Here is a 24,560-nt window from a genome sequence, read left to right as displayed (position 1 = left end):
ATCCAGTTCCCAGCTTGAATGCACCGCTTCAGGCAGGTCTTCTCCACCCACCCCAGCCAACACAGCTACTGTATCGCTCGATGAGGCTTCATGGCCTTTCATCAGTACCTGAAATTATCTGATTTGTTCATGGACATACTTGCTGTCTGCCCCAGAACTTGGCACACGGCCTGTTCAAAATGTACATGCTGACTGAGTCTTACTTTCTTCATCAAAACATGGCAGTTGGACACTTAAGAGACTAGTGGTTAGGAGCACAGCTTCTGAAGCCAGCCCTCCTGGCTCGGACTCCTGGCTCTACCCCTAAAGCTGTGCGATCTGGGTAAGTTACTTCACATCTCTGTGTCCAGTTTCTGCAACTAAAACAGGGATAATATTGGCAGCCAACAGAAGGAGTGTTATGTGTTATGAAGATTAAATGAGTTAATATATGTAAAAGAATTTTTAACACAGAATCATAAAATAAAACAGAACCCGAAACGTAGTAATCGCTCAGAATAATTAGCAATTACTATATCCTCTCTGCTCCCATGTACTTTCCTGCCTGTCTCCATACTTTGTATTATCTGTACCGTAACTAGCTGTTCTCGTGTTCTTCCTCCCCATGTGACTGTGAGAACCTTGCAGATGGACACTGTGTCTTATCCCCCTTTGTGTCCTCCATACCCAGTAGAAAGCCTGGCAAAGAATAGGGGCTTTGTGAATGGATGGAGACTGGGTGGGAGAGATAGAGGAAAAAAGAAGGAAGAGGGAAGAGAGGGGAGGAGAAAGAAAGGAAGGCAGGAGGGAAGGAAAATCAGAGTCCAGAGGCCAGCGCCCTATCTTTACAAACGACTCCCTGTCTCTCTGCCTTCCCTCCAACCCCTCCCAAACCCCAGAAAAGAAGCTGAATCCAGTGACCCTTGGCTGGTCTTCACCTCACTAAGTGCTCCAGGCATGATGCCAGGACCCCACAGACCTGGTCCCCTAGCCTCCACCTTCAGGCTCTCTACACAGCAGCACTCCTTTCCCAACCCGACGCCTTTGTTCCAGATGCTTCTGCCTCCGGAGCACATCTCTTTACACATCTGCGTCTCCACGTCTGATGGATCCTTCAAGGCCCAATCCAGTGACCCCCCCCACCCTCCCAGGAGCCCTTTCCCTGAGTTTCTGGCTAGGGGTTTCCTCCCCTCCTGAGAAGCCCCCTCTGTCCCTCTTGCATGCTAGCTCCCTGAACTGTACTTGTGTCCACAGCTCATTGTAAATGTGAGCTCTTCTGGGACCAGGCCCACATCTGCTCCTGTGTCCCCGTGCCCAGCCCGGGGCCTGGCACGGAGAAGCTTCAGTCGGTGTCTGTTGAACTGAAATGTGCCCGACGCATTCCTGGCGGAGTAAAGGGCGCTGCCTCAGCCACTGCGTTTCCAGTGCGGGACCCACCTCTGACGATGCTTAGTTTGTGAGGCGAGAGGGGCGGCTTAGGGACTGCATCTTTCTTTTTTTTTGTGGCAACTCCTGTGACGCTTCTGTTCTTCAGAACATCTGTGCCCCAGATCATGACTGCCAAGTTCTTTGTGTACTTGGAATCGCCTTGGGTCACCTGCAGCTGGTGCCATTTCTCCTCATCAACCCAAATCCCGCTTCCCAGGTGGACCTGAAAGGGGCAAGAACACAAGCAGGCACCTGTTCAGTCGGGCAGGATGGTAGCTGGAAACTTTTCTTGTCCTTAAAAGACACTGCTGCACAACTGCAAGGGATCTGTTCCATAAATACTAATTAACTTTCTTTAAGGGAAATGATCATTTACCGAGTACCTGTAACGTGCCAGGCCTTATTCTACTGCTTTTATATCCACTGTCTCAAAATCTTCACAGCAACCCTGGAAGGAAGGTGTTGGGACACTATTTTCATTTCAGGTGGCAAAACCAGGTTGAGAGAAAGGTACAGCTGCTTGCTGAAAGTCACTCAACTCTGAACTTGCAGAGTGGATTTATTTCATCTGGGTGGGGCCTCGCTGTCAGGATGGTTTAAAGCTTCCTAGGTAATTCCTAGGTGTGACAACCACAGCAGGTGGAGCGAGGAGGGAAACGTCCAGGCTCTGCCACTAACGGAGTGTGTCTGTGCAAGTCCTTTCTGTCTCTGGCTTCAGTTTCCCATGAACTGAACTGGGAGAGTTGGATCTCAGCTAAATTCCTTCTGGCTGAGAACACCTATGATTTTAACAAATTAAGCACAACCCCTGTGTCTCTGGTCTGATCTGACGGCACACAGAACAAAACACAATCTTATGCTCTTTATAAGGGAAGCACTCAGAAAGTTTCAGTGCAGAGTCATTAAGTGCAAAACTCCCAGAATGATCTAGCAATGAGGTTTGAGATTTTTTTTTTTTTTCCTTTCTGGCTCTTTTAACAACTTGAAGACCATTTGCTAACATTAATCATTAAAAAAATTAAGTTTTGACTTTGACATTGCTATTTATGTTGTGTTTCTGCTGAGTCTACGGAGGGTGGAAATGGCCTCTGTGGGGATGGAGGAGAGGAAGCCACTGATGAGTTAAACTTTCTGAGGGGAATGGAAAGTCCCTGCCAAGGTCCCTGTCTTCAGAAAGACTGTAGGTCATCGACCTCACATAGTCGGGAGGCATCTCAGGAGAGTCTGGTCTGAGAGACGGCACGCACACCCAGACTGACGGCAGACCAGCAGGACCCATAGTTCAGAGATGTTTGGAGATCCTTCTACCGAAGGTTGGCTCGGAAAGCAAGGTGGGCACGCACAGATGGGCAGACAGGTCAGCCAGCGACACTAACACAGCCCACCCACGAATGCCAGCAAGTAACCAATCTACCTGCCATATCTAACTTCACTTCCTTTAGCTCACAAGATCATTCAGACCTCTGCAGGCACGATATCAGATAACCAGATCCACCTGGCCTTCCTGTGCTGCAAACTTTGGTGCTATAAATCTGTTCATACGACTCAGGAAGATAAGTAACCCTGGAGTGAGATGTGCTGCCTGGGGCTGGCTGGGCAACACAGACCCAAGGTCAAGTCTGGCCTTTTCTCTGCAGTCCGAACCGCAGGTGGGCAGTCTGTGTGCCAGATCAGGCATACTGGGGACAAGTTCCCTGCTGGTCCCTGCTGGACCCCAAGTCACCTCCCTGCATGACTCTCTGGGGCTACCCACGCAAGCTTCCTGAGATAGGGGTAAACAAGGGATGTGAGTTACGTTAAATGCAGAATCAGAAAGCCTTGGAGATGGAGGACAGCTTCAGTTTTCCAAAGATCTCTGCTCTTTTCTAACCCGAGCCTTGCTTTCCTACAACCTTTTAATTTACTGTTCTTAAAAGAGCGATGGCAGTTATCTTAGCCAATGTTCTAAAAGAGACAGGGGACACTAATATTTTTTGAGTACCTATAGTGAACTAGGTATTGTACTCTCAATTTAGTTAATCCTCATAATGACCTTAAGAGATGGAAATCGGTAGAAATAATTATTCCTACTTTACAGACAGGAACAGAGATTCAGAAGGGCTCATTAGTTTTCCTAAGACATACTATCAGTACATTCTGGAATCAAATCTTATGACCCTACAGCCCATGCTCTCCCGGCCTTCCCGCTGCCACCAGTGTCACGGTGGTGCTAATGGGGGTGGAAACAAAGCAGATCAGTATTCAGAGGGCTTTCCTCTTGAGTCTTCCTCTGTACCTGCCCGGCCACTGCCTTGGCCAGCACCCACTGCAGTTCACACTGCAGTCAGGGAAACCTGGAGAAAAGCCACGGGCTGGCCTTCCTGCCTCCAGTCCCTGCCCGCTCCAACCCACGCTGTAAACACTGCCAGATTAATTCCCTAAAACATAGCTTTCCTTCTTTGACTAGATGACTTCCGCAGTCTTTCAACTCTGTGTTTTTATGTTAACCCTCTGGAATCTTGAATGGCTCCCTGCTTCCTGTCACCTCAAATCCAACCTCCTCAGGCGGCGTTAAAGGTCCTCTAGCATCCTGTTTCCACTCAAACCTGCTAATCGTACTATGTCCATCACTCAATGATGCCCCCAAACTCCCTCATTTCCTCCTACTTCCAGTGCGTGGTAGGTAACAGAAAGAGGATGGGCTCTGGAGTCTCCAGCCCTGTGTGAATCCTGGCCCTTCCACCTACAAGCTGGGTGTCTTAGGCTAGTCACTTTACCTCTCTGAACCTTACTTTTCTCAGCTGTACCAGAGGCAGATCACCACCTAATTCACAGAGCTGTTCTGAGGATTCAGTGAGATAACATGAGTCAAACGTCAGGAGGACAGCACACAACCAGAAACTGTTACTTCCTTTGCCTTCTTTCCCCCATCCACACCTCTGCTCATGCCTCTCCCCGACCCAGGGATGAATGCCTTCCCTAGGCCTTCTTAAGCCTGCTAATCTTTCAAGCCCCAGTCCCCAATGCAGGGGGAGACTACTTCACTTCTCCAGGGCTAAGCTCTATCCCTTCTGAATTTCTAGCCCTACTGAGAGGCTTCACCACCTGATTCAGCCCCACGTCTCTGTGGGGAGAGGTCGAGGCTTTGCCTCCTTTGCTTCCTACAAAGTGATCAGGACTAGTCTGAACACAAGGCAGAAGGAAACAGAGGCGCATATTTAATATGTCTTAGTGTCACCGGCTTTCAATTCTGATGAGCCGCTGTTCCTTGGAGAAGAAAATATTTTCTGACATGCATTCGAATACGAGGCCAATTTTACAGCACAGAAAGAAGTGGCCCTGGGTAAGACCAATCACAGGTATATGCTGGGGCATTTGGGACAAGGGCTCCTGAGGTCAACAAAGCTCAGGGTCAACTGGAGCAATGCCCCATTTTCAGGGATGCAGAGTAGACTGGAAAGAGCACTGACCTGGAAGCCAGGTGATCCGGCTTCTAGTTCCTGCCTGCCTGCCTCTGATCTGTTGTATAACTATAGACGAGCCCCTTCTCTGGATGTATTTCCCCATCTATCCCATGTATAAATTAGACTATTGAAACTTTAATGGTCTTTGCAGCTTTATGATTCAACGAGTTTTTGAAATAAAATATCTTAAGACAAAGAAAAGCAATGCGCTTTAGCAAAATCAGAAAGTAGCTTTCACGGCAAGCCCTATTCACATAAAGCCCCATTTGACCAAAATGTTAGCCTTATGCTTTCAAAGGAGGTTATTAAAAGTATGGCATCTGGTAGGATGGGACTTGATCAAAAAAATGTCTTTGTGAAATGTTTTGTAGGACAAAACCAGTTTCCTGCTAGGAAATGGATCCCATTCCCATGCTCTAGGCAGTACAGAGATTAAGGCAGAAAGAAGGAAGGGTCAGAAATGACTGCAGAGCCAAGGACAATGATGGCTGCTTCTGGGATGTGGGGACTGCTGTTCAAGGAAGCTGCCATCCATTTCCAGTAAGTCTGCTTCCTTCCTCTCCCTTAATGTATTTCTCTTGATTGCAAATTAGCTGCAAACAGAAGCCAGGTTGGTTTTATAGCAAAGTGTTGGCAATAATAGATGAAAAAGGAAATTTGGCCCTTTAAAGATTTGTTGTGCAACTCGAGAGTGAAAAAATTAAATGACCTTTGAGAGACCCATTTTCCTAGAGGAAAAATTATCCTTTGCAAAAGAGACCCTCATAATGCTCAGAAACTGTCCGTCGGTCTTCAAAGCAAGAGAGAAACAGATTCCTCTTAGAAGCTACTTTAAGAAAAAGTCTGTAGTCATTCCACAACGTGATCATGACTAAAAAGAAGTCAACAAAGACAGAAGAGTCTTTTCTTTATCTTCAGTTGGGAAAGGTTCACCAAACTTAGACACACAGTTCGAGTCATTGTTAATGACTATGGAGAGCATCAGTCTGATCCCACCTGGCACAGAGACGCTGAGGCCCAGAGAAGGGAAACCCCACTCAGAGTCACACAGGTAGGACAAAGATAGAGCTAAGCTTAAACTCAGGCTCCAGGCACCTACTTCCACTCTGTCATGCCACCTCTCAGCTGCAAAGCAGACTCTTAAATCTTGCTGGCTGCAGCAAGGCAAGGCAGAATGGGCCTATGGTTTGGCCCTCTGGAGGGGAGGAAGTGCTCCATGGAGATGAGGGCAGCATATCCAAGAGAGCCCGAAAGACTAACAAGTTTCATTTCCTTAGCTTTGGCTATTTGCTTTGGCTCAGCCTGGCCAGCTGCAGGGATATATCTGGACAAACCCAAATAAAACAACCTTTTCTTTCTCATCAACCCCCTGGGGAACAATACTGGATAAACAGAGACCTTTCGAAGCAGATGGCAAGAAAAACAGACTGACACCGATGAGTCTCTGGGGAGAAGGAGAGGTGATGTCTGTAATGTATGCCATGGTAGCAGAGAATATTACAGTAAAACTGCATCTGACCAGTGCCTAGACAAAGGGATCCAATATATTTCCTCCAAGACGAATTCATTTGGATGTTGGAAGAATATTAGAAGTCTTCTCCCTGCCCTGCTAACTATATCATCATGTGACTTTAAGACTTCCGAAGGCTATTCCATTACTTTTCACCCCTGTACTAATATAACTACTAATATTGCTTAAGTTTTCTTTCATAACATTTTTTCAAGAGTCTTATAAAAAATTCTGAGGAGTTATATGTGGTCCTAGGACTGTGGGCTAACCATGCTGAATGTACAGCTTGAAAGCAGCTTAGGGGTAAGGGGCATGTCCCATTCACCTCTGTATCCCTGGCATTTTATTTATTTATTTAAGACTTTTTTTTTTTTTTTTTTTTTGATGTGGACCATTTTCAAAGTCTTTACTGAATTTGTTACAATATTGCTTCTGTTTTACGTTTTGGTTCTTTGGCCACGAGGCATGTGGGATCTCAGCTCCCCAACCAGGGATTGAACCCGCACCCACTGGAAGGTGAAGTCTTAACCACTGGACCGCCAGGGAAGTCCCATGTATCCCTGCCATTTAGGGCGGGGTTTAGAACACATAGGTACTTTGTAAACGGTGAATGGATAAATATTGAGTCGTATCTATATCTGTAAATCAGATATTTCTAGATCACCTTATACATTTTATGCATCTGGTTTCATTGAATTATCATTTTAACATACATTCTCACTAATAAGCTATTTTTAAATATCAGTTTAGTTTTACAGTTGCTTTGGCCCAATATTTACCAAAAAAAAAAAAAAAAAAAAAAAGAAAAAAAGGAAAAGGAGGAGAAAAAGAAAAAGTCCTAGTAAAGCTCCACTAGTTATAACACATGGATTCTGGAAGCAGTCACTCAGGGCTAGGCCAGGAGGCCAACTGGTCAAGCTGTGTCTCGGGAAGCTCCCACCATACTCTCCATCTTCACACTGACTAACCACCACTTGCAGGGAACGGATAGTGAGCTTGAAACACTACCTTGCCATTGTCTAGGATATACTTGTCCATGACAGGTGCAGGAGCGGGGTAATAGGACGACGTATTTGCTTCCTCACTGAAAGTGCTCCGTAACTCCGGTTCGGGCTCGAGACATTCTGACTTTACTTTTTCCAAGTCAATGGCGGGACCTAGGCAGTTAAGAAAAGAGATCTGTCTAGAACTCCAAGGAAAAGAAAAGGCAAATATTTTAACTAGGCATCTATCAGCACATAGTGGCACACAAAAAATATGTTGGCTTATTTTTGTCCATTGGACTACACTTAAACCCAAGCTTGAAAATAACATGAGGTATGAATGTCACAGGGGAAAAGGTGGAAAACTGGAAGACAAGAATGGACGAGAAGCTAATTAAGCATGAATGAGAAGCAGTCTTCTAGGGTGTCACTGTCTGAATGAAAACACAGGGGACTCGACTTCCTGCAGAGGAAAGAGGTCCTGTTAAGACTGGGGTGGAGACTGGGCAGCAATGACTCCAGTATGCAAATTGTGTATTTGCCAAAACCCCATCTCTGCAGCCTATGTGAAGTAGGCCACAGCAGAAGATAGGAAAGCAGGGGGAGAAATGCAAAGGCCTCCCCCTCCCAAGACCTAGTATCTAGGCAGGAGCATTTCAACCAAGAAATTAAAATACAATACAGATTAAGCCCCTGATTGCCTGAACCAGCAGCTACCTTGATTTTTATTTTAATGCAATGAACACAAATTATGCACGGTTTAAACTGTAAAGGCAGCTAGATAAATGGTGATCGTTTCTAAGGGGGATATTTTCTTCTCCATTAGCTTTTAAAAATGATGGACTATTTTTCAAATCGCCTATTGTGTCTTTGATTACCAAAGGCCAGAGAAACAGGATGAAAATGAGTAAATAAGGCCAAATGACTAGATTAGCTTTTGCAGGAGAGCAACTCCAAAGGCCAACGGAGAGTTTAGCATCCTGGAAACTCTCCCTATGCAAATATGTCAGGGTTTAATGGGAGCAGAAGTTCAGTTACTGCCAAAGGCGGTCCCCAGGGCTGTGCATATAACTTAAGTAACCAGTGGGTTTCAGGGTCCAACCTTCCCTTATCCCTACCATGTGGGCCACCTGGGACAGAGCTCTTTGTGTACTAAAGCCCTCACCAACAATGTGGCTGCAATTCTATGTTCAGTTGCCACGCCCTTGCTTTGGCTGGTGGTCGGGAAGGTATTGGTGATTTTGTTACAAAAATTCCTCATGACAGGGCTTCCCAGAACAAGAATATCACTCCTGAGTTGCTGGCCGCTGCCATCTGCAAGACAGATCTCTGCAGTCTCCAATACTTAAGTTTGAACACACAAAGCTGAATGCAGCATGGCTGGAGAGCAGCACAGCGTTGACAGAAAAGGAGGGCTCATCTTGGGAGACCATCTCCCAATTCTGCGTGACCTACTCAAGAGCTGGGCCTAAGGCTTATTCTTCTTTGTCCCCAGCACCTAGAATGAGGAGGTGCTCTCTGAATGTTTGTTAAATGAATAAAAGAATGACAAGAATGAATGAATAATTCCAAAGTTTCAGAAGCAGATGCCAAACTTTATCTTCTCTCTGTGTGAGATCTTGGTTGCATTTCTGAGATATAAGCAAACTCAAGTGGAGCATCTGATCTTTTCTTAGATCAGGGAAGAAGTAATTACTTCAGCTTCCCCAAAAGGGCCTGGCCAAGTTGGCATCTGGGGTCTCTTCCTGCTCTGACATTCAGCAAACATGAAAAAGGAATGGGCTGAGAGGGGGCGGTCCATGCAGCCACTGGAGCACAGGTAATCTTTGGCAAGATAGCCTCCCTCCTCTGGAGCCTCCTTTTCCTTCTATGAGAGGAAGGTATTGGAGAAGAGATCGAATTCAACTCAGCTCTGACTTTGTCTAGTTCTCTCCCATCCATCTCCACAATGGCTGCTAAAGAGATCTACTCATGACCAGGTCCTTCCTGGCTTAGGCTCCCATTACCCTCAAAATTAAGTTGCATACCATAGATAGCCTCCTGAAGGCCCAGAATAACCAGCCTCCTCTCTACCTCTGGCGCTCAATTCCTGCTCTCCCGACACTGCTCACGTCCCCCAGATGCTGTGTCGTCCCAAGCCTCTGAGCCTTTGGACGTGCTATTGTTTTGGCCTTGAACGCCAACTCAACTCTGCCTGCCAAGCCCCTGGTCAGACTGCAGAACAGAGCTTAGACGTCTCCTTCGTGAGGCCTTGCTCTGATCACTACCAAGTAGGGGGTCTCTAAACTGTAAATACTTCCAGCAAGTTGTACTTGCAATCATCGACCAATCCGCTGTCCACATCAAACTGTTAAGCTCTTCAAGGGCAAAGTTTTACTCTCTTTGCAATCCTGGCACCTAGGGCTATGCCTGGCATGTTGCAGGCTCTCTCAGTAAATTCTTCGTAACATGAGAGGGGAGAGAAAGTTGTGGGCAAGAAAGAGACTTCAGTGGGCTGGAGCAGAGATTCTGACATAAAGCCCTGCTGCTGAGTGGAGGTGCTTGGGGGCAGTGGTCGGGGTGGGTGGGAGGGAAGCTGAAACCTGCTTGCAGCCGTGAAAGTAGAAGCTAGGGCTGTAAGATAGAAATTGGAGACATCTAGCCAAGGGAACGGACAGTTCGGATGGCTACAGGGGGACACGTGAGGGACACCAGAAGGAGACAGGGCTGAGAGCAAAAGGTCACCTCTCTGGCTCCACTCTCCGCTGGTCCCCTCTTCCTAGACTCCGTTCCAAAGTGGCCTAACTAGGTCCTTTGGACGCTCCCCTCCCCCGATGATAATGAGATGCACTCATTTGTTTCTATGCCTGCCCCTCACTAGACCACCGTGAGGCCTGAGGGCAGGCAGAGACTGCATCTTTTTATGTCAGACACCATGGCACCACACAATGCCTGGTTCCAATTCAATCCTCGACAGGCAATTTTACACATCAGTAATTACTTAACCCTTCTGACTCTGCTGCCTCACCTGAAAGGAGGGATGACAACAGAGACGTGGCCAGACTGAAGATTAAACGAGTTACATAGGCAATGATTAATCCAGACTCTGGCACGAAGCAGGTGCTCAGTAAACAGCGGCTCTCCCCCACTGCCCCTCCCCCACACGAGGGTCATATTGGGTGCTCGGTTAGTCACTGCTAGTCCCTGGGAGCCAGGGCGCTACTGGTCTTCTTTTGCCGCAAGTGCCTAGCACAGGCCCAGCCCAGAGCAGGTGCCTGCGCTCCACAGCACACGCACGCTATGCTCCCCTGTGCTGGTCTCCTCAGGGACCAATGGAGTTTTGTCAAATACTGAGGCTATCGTACTGCGATCTTCTGGCTCTCTAGGAACACTATTTCCTAACGTACCTGATCAGCACTGTTTAAAATACCTGGTGGCTGCCAGGGATTTTTTTTTTTTTTAACAACTTTATTGGAGTATAATTGCTTTACAAGGGTGTATTAGTATCTGCTGTATAACAAAGTGAATCAGCTATACGTATACGTATACCCCCATATCCCCTCCCTCTCGCGTCTCCCTCCCCCCCTCCCTATCCCACCCCTCTGCACCGCTCTCCTCGACTGCCTCCTCTGGCATTGTATACAGAAGGTACCTGGTGCCTCAGCAAGGAGGAGAGACCAACCAAAGCCTCATCTTGGAAGGGGTGTGTCAGGAGACCTGGGTGTGGATCCAAGTTGCGTGACCTGAGACACGCCACCCCACCTCTCTGAGCCTCAGCTTTCCTACCTGCAAAATGGGGACTTGCCAATAGCCACCTGATAATGCCTCTGGAGAGACTGGCACTGAGGCAGGCATAGAACAGAGGCTCTGACACAGGCTCAGAAAATGGCAGATGCATGAAGGAATGAATCAATCAGTAAAGCAGGGTGTTCAGTATTACAGAATCAGAGAGAAAAGGAATAAAAAGCATGTGGTTTCTTTGGGGAGAGGAGGGAGGGCCTCTAGTGCTTTTAATTTAAAAAGGAGAAAAAACACTTCATTGCAAATTTTAGTAGGCTCCACTATGATGTTGGCAATTTACATCTCATTACAACAAACGCTTCAGATTGCTGTTTTGCTTTTAAAAATTTCTGAGGCATTGTTCTCTTCAAACATACGTGACCAAATTAGCCACAATAATAAGCACTTGCGCTAAGAGACGGCATTGCACGATCTGGTGCAGATATTTTAAGTAACAAAGGAACTTTTTTCACTTGTGGGAAGAGTAGGGATCAAAAAAAAAAAGCCTTTTGATCCACTTCAGGATTATTTTGGAGAAAATATACCTTCCATGGAGAGAAACCTCTCAGCTGGGTAAAGAAAGCTTTTGAAAGAGTATAAAAGATAGTGCTTGTCTTTTTATTCAGTCATTCATGAGCCCATTCATCACACAATCCCTGAGTGCAGACCAAGATGGAGCCCTGGAAGAGGCACTGGGGACCCAGAGACAAATACAGCACGTCCCAATCCTGGACGACTTGAGAATGTAACACGTAAAACTCTTATTACACAGCATACAAATAGCTGTGAGTTGATGGACAAATACTGGGTTTATTGCTAGAAAACCTGGTGTAAATCCTGGTTCTATTATTTCCTTTACTTTTTTAAGCCCCAGAGGCCTCTCCCATGAAATGGGAATCGTGGCACACAGTAAGGGGCTTGGTAAACGTTTGCTGGCACAACAAATAAATGAAATTATACCATTCTCTGTGCTTGTCTACCTTCAACTGGACTAATGCTATTCTTCCTGAAAACCTGTCTAAAAAGTTAATGCTTACGTTACTTCCAGGAGGCTTAAAAATCACCTCCATCTTCAAAATATATGTTTGGGCACTAAACGCCATTTCTGATTTCGGCTGAAACAAAAAAGGCTAATAATATTAGATTTTTTTCTGAAAAAGTATTAAAGCCTTCCATTCATTTCTGCAAGTAAACAGGAAGTTTCTCTGCTATAGGTATAATTCTAGTTTCTTCCTAAATGCAAAATGAATCAAGTCAAAATACTTAAAGCACACCCCTACTGTAGCACAGAGGCACACTGGGTTTGGCAAAAAAAAAAGATGATTACACTTGTTGAAAAGGACCTGAGCATGGCAACAGCTAGTAGCAATGAAGGAGGTAGTACACAAAGGCCTTGGAAAGAGACAGCAGCAGGTGGATCCCACTCTGTGGGCCCCAGCATCCCCTCTCAAAAGGCATCGGCCGCTCTCATCTGCTGCCATAGCTACGCATCTGTTTCTTAGCCCTGTTGTGCTTCCAGCGAGGGCTGGGACAAATGTGGTCTCATTCCTTCAGTGAGAATCTACTAGGCACCTACTAAGTGCCAGCCCTGGGTTAGGTGGCGTTGAGTGATGTGCAGTCCAGTAGTGGAAAGAGACAGGCAACAGATCATTACCATTCCGAAAAGGGTAAGGATAAAGACTTGGGAACAGAAGCAAAGGACAGGGTGCTACACCTGGAGGAGACTAGGAAGCCTTCAGCAGGACGGTCACCAGCTTCTGTGCTGGGGCCTGGAACGGGTTGGGAGGGCTGGGGTGGGGTAGTTATCTTCATATGGTGAAGGCAAGCGGCACACAATGGAGGCTCAGTGACCGACCAGGAAGTGGGCAGCATGATGTTCTGCACAGGTTTGGGGAGGGAGAGATCACCGCTGGCTCTGGGATCGTGGAAGCCTTCAGGGAAGAGGGGAGCTCCGACTGGAGCCTGATGTGTGATAAGGTCTAGGGAAGGTGGAGGGCTGGTCAGGCAGGCGGATGGCATCACCTTCAGCAACAGCTCCTCGGGTCCTTCCCCCAACCCTCCCCATTTTCTGAGGGCCCTTTGTGCGTGAAGGCTGGGGCAGGCTTTGCTGGGCAAAGGCAGGAGAGGCCGTTCTAGCCTGAGGTACTGGATTGGACAAAACGCCTGCAGCTCATGTGGATGCCCTCACAGTGAGGCTGGTCCCTCGGGGAGTCAGAACCGCAGAGCAGAGCTGGAATGGACCTAGAGAGCCCCCTCTCCATGGGGTAGAAGCTCAGGAAAACAGGGGTGGCAGGAGGCGGCCCAAATCCCCAGTCGTGGGGGGTCAAGGTATTTTCCCCACTGTGAGGAACTGTCGATGCCCATTTCAAGGGACATATTTGCTTCTCCCTGAAAAGGAAAGGTGACCAACACCCGCTGAACATCTTCTTTGTTAGTACCTTACATTGAAATACCTATCATTTAAACCTTTTAATCTTGACATCCCAGTGTCAAGATTATTATTTGTTTACCATCTTCCTGGTTAGGATGGAAACTCTGAGGACAGCTACCGTCCTGGTCACGGCTATATCCCCAGCACCCAGCACGACGTCCCTGGCCCACAACGAACACTCATTAAACACGTGTTGAATGAAACAGGTTAATCCTCATGGCAGTCTTGCAAAACCTATCTTATTATCTTTGTAGAGGCTCAGAGAGGTAAAGTAACTTGCTGAAAGTCAAAAAATTCAGGGTTGCTAGACTCCCAAAGACTTGCTCTTTCCTACGCCTCTTCGGCTGACTGCAGTTTTCAGACTGCATGGGCTTCTCGCGTAATGCCCACTCTGTGGGACCCTCAGCTCATCTCTGACCTTCTCTCACCTTCCTAGGGTGTCTGTGAAGATCCACAATCGTGCAGGGGGGCAGCAGGGAGGAGAGGGTATCCCCAGGATTCATCTCACCTCTAGGAGCTCTGAGCCTACCCCCTGCCAGCTGGTGGCCAAAGCTGGGCTGGTTCTTCGTCCATGGTTCTTCCACCTTCCTTCCCGCCCAACTGTCTGGACCCAGGGAGCATCCAAATGGCAAGGATATGCAGAACAGCATGGGCCCGTGCTGCCAGACAGGCACTGAAGGCCTCACACATGCACCGTGTGCGTGTGACATGGCCTTTGGTTCTGGACCAGAACTGGCTGGGTGGCAAGACTGAGGGGCTGTGGTGGGAATAAATGGGGCAGGCGGCATGAGGGCTGCCCTCAGAAGCCTGAAGGGCTGCCACGGGCACAGTGAGTACCTGCGGGCAGGAGTTACGGGGGGGGGGCAGAGTTTCACCACACGGCTGACATCTCCCAAGTAAGTCAATCCATGGCTTTGGCTTTGCTGGCTCTTGCCTTCAGGCCATGAGCCCTTCCAGAGCGAGCAGGAACGATTTGATCTGCTTGGTTCAGAGGAAGAGGGTGACTCCGAGGTTGAGGGACTGCACCCCAGGCCGCACCAGTGGGGAGGAGCCCCTGTGCGCCACGGGGCAGTTTCTGGGTGCTCTCACCCGCCTCTGCAGCCTTGTCTCTCCCTCCTACCTACTTCTCTGTGCAGTCCAGTCAGAAACCGCCTGTGGTTCCTGAATAAGCCAGCCTCTCTCATAACTCCATCAGGCGCTCCTGTCATCTGGACACGTTCACTTCCTCTCTCTGAGCCCGCATCCTCATCTGATGATCCTATCTACTGCTGAGGTGGTTTTCTGTGTGAAAAGCACCTAACGGCAGGCTCAAAGCAGGTGTTCAGAGGGGCCAGCCACGGTCCATAAGGAGCCCTCTCCCATCTCTCCCACCTCCACCTGCTCTGAATGGCAAAGCCAGCGGAAAACAAGCCTGCCACACAGCCACACCGAAGCCCACGACCAGCAAGGCAAAGCCCTGTTTCAAGTGGGCAGTACAGTCCTGTCTGGCAATGAAGAGAAGCCCAGCGACTCCTGCATGTCCCTGCTCCCCGAGCAGGAACAAGGGGCCAGCCTGGAGGTGTCCCTCAGCACCCTCCCCACTGCCCCAGAAAAATGAACGCTAGGGAAAAAGAGGAAGGAGGGTCCTGGACTGTCCTGCCACTCTGAAATCAGCTCTTAAAACAATCTAGGATGAACTGTGGCTAATGTGTTGATTCAGTCAAGAGTGCAGAAAGTCCTTCAATGTGGGAGATGGCCAATACCTTTAAGAGACACAATTCCAGTTCTCACTGCTAGACCTTTTCCTGCCACCCGTGGTTAGGAGGCCCTGGGCACAGCGGTCTGGGCCCCACTCCATCAGTAAGTGAGGCGGTGGCAGGCTGTGGGCCTCCTGGGTCACGGGGATACCACTCATCCTCTTAGCCCTCTCTCAAAGCCCAACTTTTGTGAGCACTCCTATGTATTGGTGAGAGTGAACTGAAGGCTGGAGGAGGTGGAAAAGAGCTCGGAGTGGAACAAGCCCCAGGAGGAGAGCTGTGACAAAGAGAAAACTGGGCCATAAACAGTGATGTCTGAAGAATCGAGGGTGTCAAAAGGAGTGCCTGAGGACTGGAGATAGGAAGACTGCAATTCTGCCCAGGAAAAGAGGGAGAGTTCAATAAGCCACAGACCAGTGAGCTTGAAATCAAGTCCAGGAGTACCTATAAAATAGATGATTCAAATATGATTTCTGAGGACTTACAAGAGAAAGTAGCAATCTCCAGAAGACAGGAGGGGTTGACGAAAGATTAAGATATGCCAAGACAACCCCATCTGTGCTCTGCTGTAGGACAATGATTGCCTATGGCGTGCCAAGCATCATATACACATTATCTCAGGCGAATCCTCAGATGATCCTACATTATGAATGTTGGACCCACTGAACACTTACTACGTGCCAGCCCCTGGGTGGAAGTCTTTACATGCATTTGCTCATTTAATTCTCTTAAGAACCATAAAGGTTGGTACTGTCATTGACCTTGCTTTTTGGATGAGGAAACTACGGCCCCAGGGAGTTTTAAGTAACTTGCCCAAGGTAACAAAATCAGACTACGGAAAAGCCAGGGTTCAAAACCCCAGTATTTCTGGGCTCAGGGCCCACGTAGGCTCTTAGTCACTGACCATGCTCTCCGGCCTGTATGTGGTAGGCGTTAAGATATCCATTTTACAGAGGAGAAAACAGAGGCTGAGAAGGGTTAAATCATTTGCTTGAAGCTGCACAGTTAAAGAATTAGAGAGCTGAGATTCAAACCCAAGTAATATCTGCTGCCAAAGCCCGCGGTGCCTCCAGTACAGGGGAGAGCAGGCAGGAGGGACTGGCTGACGTCAGCTGACTTTTCAAAGGCACTGTCAGAGACCCGTGCTCAGAGCCCAGCTCAGACCGCACAGGATTTTAAACATCAAAGCTGGTATTTTAACGGACCTTGGAGGGAACACAAGGCACGAGCCCAGAGGGGAACAGAGGTGGCAGAAACCCAGCTCTCAAGAGCCAAGACAGATCTGTGGGCCACAGTGGCTTTCTCCTTCAAGTTCCAACTAGCTTGTGATCTGGCCGACAGGGACATTATCTCTTCTTTTTGCCTTCTCCTCTCTCAAGTGGAGATAATAATCCTTACCTGGCCTTGCAATAAGGCTATCGGAATAGTCCAATGAGATAAAAACGTCAAGGTCTTTGAAGCCTGTGAAGTGTCTTGTACATGTGAATTACTGATATTCTTCTTCTTATCCATGCCTCTTCTGGTCAGAGCTCATCATCTCCACCTACATTCCCTACAAAGCACACACAAAATCCAAAGCCATCATATGCCTCCCCCTGCAGCTACAACATTTGCTCTGTTCTGTCCGGTGTACAAGGCTGTGCCACGCCTCGGGCTGCGTGTGCATCTTGAAGGCAGGGATTCCGTCTCCTCCTCTACGTCACTCACAGAGCCCCTTCCAGCCTTAGTTGAACTAATGTTACCTGAATCACACCGGAACGATTTTAACTATCTAAGAGGTACTTAGAGTGCTGAAAGCTGAGGGTGACGTCTAAGCCTCGGTCTTTGACCTCTAAGAGCAAGGAATCTGGCTGAGGGGAAACCAAGACAGACGCTAGAGTTTACTCCTTCTCATACACCAGAGCCTTGCAACCAACTGGCTTTCACTGTTCTGCTCCCCCCTCAGCCCCTTGGAATTCTCTGAGACTGCCGAGCCCTGGTTTAATGAACACCACTCTCACTCTAGGCTCGTGAATGTTTTAGAAAGGAACTGTCTTTCCATCGATATAGTCCCAGCACCTAACACAGTCCTGGCACAATGGATGCCCTTAATAAATGATGAATGAATGAAAGAAAAAATGAATGGACATACACACCAATAAATCTGTACTTTATAAAGTAGAAGATCTTCATGCTTTTTGTGTCCTCAGCACTTATTTCTTTGGGAGAAGGCAAACAGGAAAGGGCAGAAAAGGAGAAAGAGACGGGCATTCATTGAACACCTACAATATGCTGGTCACAGGGCTTTATTCTTTACATATGCTTCTTCCTTTAATTTTGACACCACGACAGAGGCTCCCAGCGAAGGGACTCTCTGGGTTAGAGAGTGAGGTTCCTTCCCATCAGAGAGGGCTGCCTCCCATGCTAAGATCATACAAAAGGAAAGTTCTACTTTACAGAGAGATGTCCTTTGGGAGGATTAGGCTGGGGGGGTCACCCCCATGTCAGTGACAGTGAAGTCCACGGGCTAGAGAAGGGCATGTGGGCAAGGGCCCAGAGAGAGGCTCCCAGGACCAGCTGTCGGGAGACCCCTGGGAATAGGCTTGTGGCACTTTCTGGGCTTGCTTCCTCATCAGCAACATGAGGGCAACACCCTATATCCTGTCTAAGCTCGTTCACAACTCCAAGGCTCCATGTGCTGGAGAATTTTTTCTGTTAAATCCATCTTGTGCTTATTTGTGGAATGAATGAAAGAATGAATACTCAAATGAAGAAGTGAGTCATCCAGCGAAGTCTCTCAGGCACCTTCTTATACCATCTTGCTGCCGCTCCTACCCTTCTGCCCCTGCCCTCCACCAGCTGCACCAATACAACTCCTGGCTGCTAGAGGACCTGCTCGCCACTCTGAGGTGCCCCTCGGGCTCAAGAGGTCAGGCTCTCGCTCTCTGCCCTCTCCCATCTACAGCCTGTAGGATCCCAATGCCTGGGGAAGTCAGCAATGATTCTTTTTAAAACTGAGCATCCCTGACCTGTGGATGATCCAGCACCCAAGCTGGACAAAGATCCTTGAGATGGGGCCCCTGGCAAGGTGGAAGGGAGAAAATACACGAGGGGAGGCCTCTAAGAGCAATGCTTGAGCCAGGCACAGGGCGGGCAAGGATGGTGCAGCCCAGGCCACGCATCAACCCCAAGGTGGAATGTGCCGTTGAGAATCAAAGAGGGTCTCTCAGTCCCTTTCTGGCTCTTCTCTGCCTTGTTACAGGTTTCTTGAGGGTGTGTACAGTGCAGGAGCCATTACAGCAGGGGGTGTTTTCCCAGACTCAGTCAGAGAGCCTTCCACCTTCAAATGCTAGCCCCTTCCCCAAAATTCGGTACACTGCATTTCAATCACATGCTTACATGTTTACCTCCATCACTACGCCCTCCCCAGCTTCCAATGTCTTAGTCTTCTTTGTATCTCCCCAAGTTCCTAAGCTCAGAAAGCATGTGGTCAAGGTGAGCTGACTGACTGAATGAACAAATACATACATAACTCCTTTTCTCTTCTAGAGTAGAAGACCTTGAGAGGCAGAGAAGTTGGTTATCCTACTCAAGGTCATACAGCCAATTACTGGTTAGGAGAGTCAGAGTTAAAAGCCTAATCAGTCCCTGTCTTAGCCCCTCCACTAGATGGTACGAAAAAGGAGCTAACGGTAATTCAGCATCAACAGAATGCCAGACAGTATGCTGTGTATCCCTCTGCTGTGAGAGGGGTGTTATCATTTCCATTTTACGGACGAGAACACCAAGTCTCAGAGAGGTACCCTCTGCCTAGACTGCTCCTTGCTCTTCCCTCCCACTCACCCCTGCCTGGATAACAAAAACGCATCCTTCAGGCTCCAGCTTAGAAGTCACTTCCTTCGGGAAGCCTTTCTTCCCTGATCCCCCAAATTCGGTGGATGCCACTCCTCTCCTGTCCCACAGCAGAGCTTCTATCCCTGTGCTGGCGCTGTGTCAGTGTCTGTCTCCCGAATCAAGCTTTGAGCTCCTCAAGGGGAGTGGGCAAGGGCGGTATCTTGAATGTACTGAACTTTAACCACGAGGCAAAATGCCTGGCACACAGCAGAGACCAGTAAATATTTGTGGAAGAAAGGAGGGAGCAGGGAAGAACGCAAGGAAACCAGGCTCCCAAAGCCACAGAGTTGGGAAGTGGGGAAGTTGGGTTTGAATCCAGGCCTATCTGGTTCCAAAGACTAGACTAGAACAGACTAGACTACATCCATGAAAACACACAAACTCCCCTTAGAGGAGGGAGCCTTTTATTACACTCTTGCGGATTTATCTTAGAACTTGGCACATCATCATTCTCTGATTAACAAGTGCTAATCGATGGACTTTAAGCTTTCACAGGTCACGGACAGCAGGTGTGATTTTCTGGGACACCCACGGTCCCTGGAGCAAACAAAGGGCACCGCACATGGTGGGTGCTTTACGCATACTTGTGTCTTGAGCTGATTTATAGTCAGTCCATCTCACTGTGATGACGATAGTGACTCAGATCCGAGAAGAGCCAGCCATTGGCCCTCAAGACGACGTTCAAGGCCTGTGGGGTGGGAGTGCCTGGAATGACCAAGACACTGAAACTATGGTCGGGGCCAAGTTCGTCTAAGTGTTTTAAGACTAAAGAGGAACATGCTGATACAAAATGCAGTGTCTTACTGCCCCAGAGGGTTAGGAGTGGCTTCTGGAGTTTAAACTCAGGTCACCATCACACAGAACAGGCAGTTTCCCTGGGAGTTGAAATAATGACGTGGAGAGTTTTTGTTGTTAGTATGCTTTGTTCCCCTCCCACCCTCCACCCCAAAGAAGTTTACAGAAGGCGTAGCATACAGAGTGCAAGCAAAATAAAAGTGATTCATCCGAACACCAGGAAACACTTTTTCTCTCTGAAAATCTCAGTTCTCTCCCGCCTCCCACCCCCACTCCAAGATCAATACAGTTTTCACACGTTTTTATAGTTAGGGTTTCTCTTTGAGATTTTATTTGGATAAAAAATTTTAATAAGTTTTTACGTTGCACACCACATGTGACCTCTGGTGTCACTGTGCACCTCTAGGGGCTATGATTTGGGAGAAAGGCCAAGGCGGAGTCAGGGGGTGGGGACATGACTAGCCTAGGAGTCGGGGATATGGTCTGAGGTGAGCTCTGCCTCTGCCTCCCCAGGTGACTCTGCGTAAGTCCCAACCTCAGCTTCCCTCTCTGCGACAAGGGCATGAAAAGGCCTCTTGACCGACTCCCTAGGCCACCCTGAAGATCTCCTGAGGCACTGCCTTGGGGACATACTCTAGGTAGTAAAAGGCACCGGTAAATATAAGTAAGGTAGCACTTTTATCTAAACATCAAAGAGGAATGAGGCTTTACATGTCAATCTGTTATCTAGATAACACAAACCTTCCTTCTTGAGTATAAAATTGTATTTGATTTAAACTTTGGGGATGACACTTGTGTTTCTAGACTAGTCTATTCCCTTTTTGAAGCAAAGAACACTGATGCAGGCTTATTAATGACTGTCCTCAGGGGTTGTGGAGGTTATGAACTTGTGTTACACTGATTTGCTCGATACTGACTGGCCTCTATTTTTTACAGTCCTGGATTCTTGTGTTCTGAAAGAGCGTTTCTGTCTTTCCCTCTCAGGTAAGGAGTCATTTCTCCCTGCTGGCAAAGCTGCTCCCTTTCAGATTTCCCTTGATTCCTGCTTCTAAACCACGTCAGATGTGAATATCTAAAAACCTAGTTTGTTAAATTCAGTTGCAATATAAGAGCCTATCAAGTTCTTCTATGAGCAAACCTGAGGAGTTTTATACATCTTTACATTAATCTAAGGTCGTGTGCCTCTCTGCTCAAAACCTTTTTAATTTTTCTCATTCCTACCAAAACAAGTCCAGACACCCCAGGCTGGTATAGTTTTCAAGGCCTTCAATCACCTGTTCTTAAACTACAGTTGCAGTCTCTCTTCTTAACACCCCAGTGAGACTGCTGCCCTCTGCTTCCTCTTGTGCCTTGAAAGCCCGCCCACCCCCCTCCCGAAGTCTCCCTCAGTAACAAATAACCTCGCTCCATCCTTTGAACTCTCCTGTCATCTTATCCACATCTCTCCTGTGGCATTGATCACTCTGTGACTTAAAGTAATACATTTTCCAGGGTGCTGTCTAGCTCCCTTTGCTATCCTGAGACCCCCTTGGAGAGGTTTCCTATTACCCCTGGTCCTGCCTCTTGCTACATGGATGCATAAGTGAGCGGTGGCAAATTCGCTGCCAGCTCTCGCTCTCTGAGCCCCATTTCGTGACGTTGCCCGCTGTGCTCTGGATAGCTAAGGCTGCTGCACGCGAAGCTCCTGTCACATTCGCTCCTAGAGGGGAGTGGCGCTCCCCTGGGGTAACTCTGCCCTTCCCTCACCTCAGGGAAGCCGGGCCTGCCTCTCCCTGGTGCCCTCCCAGAAGGGGAGCGGCACACGCCCCCCCCTCCCCGCCCCCCGTGGGGAGCGGCAGGGGGCCCGTGGCAGGAGCACTCACCGCTGCCCAGCCTCAGGAGCAGCACGTCCTGCAGCCTCCGGTTGAGGTCGCGGAGCTCCTTCGTCTCGGACGCCAGCGCCCCGTACTCCTTGAGCTTCTTAGCCTGCTGAACCAGCTGCCTGCGAGTCCGCTCCAGCTCCTGCTGGAGGTGGCGCATGTCCTCCTGCTGCTGCTGGTAGTTGCGCAGCAGCTCCTCATACAGAGCCCGGGGCACGCCGGCATCCTCCAGACTGTCCATGTCCTCTGGGCCCGCTGAGGCCTCCACGAAGACCTCTTCCGGACATGTGCTGTGGCCCAGGCTCAGGCCGTTCTGCTTCTCCAGCCGGGCCACCACTGCCTCGATGCTCTTGTGCGCCACTTCGCTCGGCTTCCGCCCCTCGGGTCTCTGTGTAGGACAACGAGAATCAGTTCAGGCAAGGGCAGCTGGGACTTTCTTGGACTGCGGCTCAATATTTCCCCAGACAATCCTAGAATCACAGAACCACAGAACATCAGTGCTTGGAGAAACTTGTGCAGACACGTAGTCAAAGCCCTTCACTTTACAAATGGGGAAACAGAGGTCCAGAGTGGGGGAGGGTCTCGCCCGAAGTCACACAGTCAGTTAGCGGCATAGGCAGGACTCTGGTTTCCCAGGCCAGCACCTCTTCCATCCCGTCACGCTGCCTCTTGGGTGCATGTTATATCATGACTGCCCTCCCCAACTCCCCGGCCTCCCACCCTACCCACAGGGCCCAGGCAGTGATTTGCTCGCAGGGAGTATTCAATGTGTATTTGTGGAGAATCAGTAACAAATCAGGCCAGGCCTAGCCATCCCAGGGGAGCCATCACTCAAATCTCTACAACAGCAAAAACATAAAAGCCCCTTCCCCCTGCTCCCCCCCACACAAAAAAAGGGCATTGCACCAAGTAAACTTTTCCTCAAGAACGCTGTAGTTGGGAAGGATGCTACGGACTCTAATCTAGGGCAGGAACCATGTCTTATTTTCTGTTTCTCCACTGCCTACTCAGAACTGGCACCTGGCAGGGGCTGGATAAATGTTTACGTAACTGAAAAGTTCAAAGAACGCTAGCACTGGAAGGTTCTTTCTGTTTAACTCCCTCATTTTACAGGTGAGGAAACTGAGGCTCAGAGAGGGGAAGGGCTACACTCAGGGTCACACGGTGAGCTGCAGAGAGAGTCAGACCCGGAACCTGAAGCCCGACTTAGAGCACTAGGGCTCCTTCCCCCACATCTGTTAGCCTCTCCTTGGACTCTGGCCACGTTGAAGCTCAGCAAGAAGTGGATACAGAGAGGACAGTTTGGTGAGAAGGGAATTATCTAGGACTACCCAGGGCTTGGGGTCTCAGCTGCCTGAGGAAATTCCAGCTCAGGGAATTTCGGAAAAAGCGGACAAAGCTCCCACTGAGGGAAGTGGGAGCTATAGGACCACCTGAATTCTCACCCGGTGCAGGAGGGCTAGGAGCTCTCCTGACTGGGGGCACCTGTGGGAGATGCAGATAACTGGAGATACCAGATTCCAGACAGCTTAACTGTGTCAGGTCAAGCCTGCCTTAACCTCTCAATAAGCTCCTAAAAATTTTGGAAAAAAACAAAAAAAACATGACTCTGAGATTAGGTTACATGACAAAATCCTATCCTGTCCTTTATCCACTGGGATAAAGTGCTGCTAGTAGTCTAGATGAATTTATTCATTAAAATTGTAATGATCACTTTGGATACCTGTCTGCATCACTACACTGTGAGACCACTAAGGGCAGTGACCATGTCTGTCTAATCTCTCTGACCCCAGGAACCAGCAAAGGGCCAGGCCAATAGCACGGGTGCAATGAATGCATGAACTCAACTCAAATGCCTCTTTTGGACTCTGCTTTGGGGATGTCCTTGGCCTGTGTCCAAAAGCAGACAGTGGTCAGTGCAGAAGGCATCCCTCTTCCTCCTCCCTTCCTCCAGGCACCCATCGTACAGAAAACACATCTGGCTTACTGAACAAGATATTCAGCAGGCTTACAAGCGAAGGCTGGAGGAGACCAACTAGGGTGCACACCAAAGGAAATGCAACCTCATGCAAAAGTTTTCTTCCAACCCAAGGTCACATTAAGCCCTTTGTCTGAACCTGGCGCACCCCATCTCCTCGTGAGTCCACCCTTAGCTGTTTGGAGGCAGCCTGATAGTGACTGGCTCTGAACTGCTGCCCAAGAGCAGCCATGTTCCTGGAGCCTAGCAGTGACCTCTCCAGAGCTGGAGGCCAGACGGAAATGCACCATTCCCAACTCTTAGCAGCGATGACACAGCACAGATGGTACAAACAGGACAGCGCTCCCTGGAAAGTCAGCCAGCAGAGCAAACTCACACTAGCCGTCCCGAGCCTCTCCCAACGTGAAAAAGTCATGGCCTGTGACACCAGGGGGAATTTACATGGGCGGAGGAGGCCAGACTGGAATTCTTTAGCTATAAGAAATCTGAAACTGCTGCCCCATACTTCCAAAGAAGAGGAAAGATTTTGTTACCTTGATGTGTCTAAGCTGTAAATCTTCTTCCCCATAATCTTTAACTTCCCCATCTTCTTCTACATGATTGAGAGAAAGTTTGGGGATTTTTATTTTCTTCTGCATCACACTGTTTTCAAGGTCAGATTTGTCTTCTAAAATGCATATCAAGAGAATAAGGTTCATTATGAGTCAAAATGCTCAAAATGCCCATAACCTCAAATACTAGAGAATGTCTGAGGCCAGACCAGTTAAAAAGGAAAAGCAAACAAAC

The 24,560-nt window shown here is 48.6% G+C and overlaps 2 protein-coding genes across 3 annotated transcripts in view; both read right to left on the bottom strand.

The window, feature by feature from the left end:
- AGBL4 (AGBL carboxypeptidase 4) overlaps nt 1–24,560 on the bottom strand; it is an 807,237-nt gene that overhangs the window by 217,835 nt on the left and 564,842 nt on the right. The window lies entirely within an intron of this gene.
- BEND5 (BEN domain containing 5) overlaps nt 1–24,560 on the bottom strand; it is a 48,596-nt gene that overhangs the window by 8,452 nt on the left and 15,584 nt on the right. The window contains exons 2-5 of one of the 2 annotated variants that reach the window (XM_024119920.3): nt 24,308–24,441; nt 21,800–22,184; nt 7,369–7,517; nt 1,417–1,630 (exon numbers count right to left, since the gene is read on the bottom strand). In XM_024119920.3, coding sequence (XP_023975688.1) covers nt 1,417–1,630; nt 7,369–7,517; nt 21,800–22,184; nt 24,308–24,441 — 882 coding nt within the window. The remainder of the gene's footprint in view (nt 1–1,416; nt 1,631–7,368; nt 7,518–21,799; nt 22,185–24,307; nt 24,442–24,560) is intronic. The other variant, XM_028489410.2, reaches the window with a different exon arrangement.

Source organism: Physeter macrocephalus, chromosome 4, assembly GCF_002837175.3.
Source record: "Physeter macrocephalus isolate SW-GA chromosome 4, ASM283717v5, whole genome shotgun sequence".
Lineage (NCBI taxonomy): Eukaryota > Metazoa > Chordata > Mammalia > Artiodactyla > Physeteridae > Physeter > Physeter macrocephalus.
Note: the sequence above shows the minus strand (reverse complement) of the source record. Positions and strands in the feature narration are given on the sequence as shown.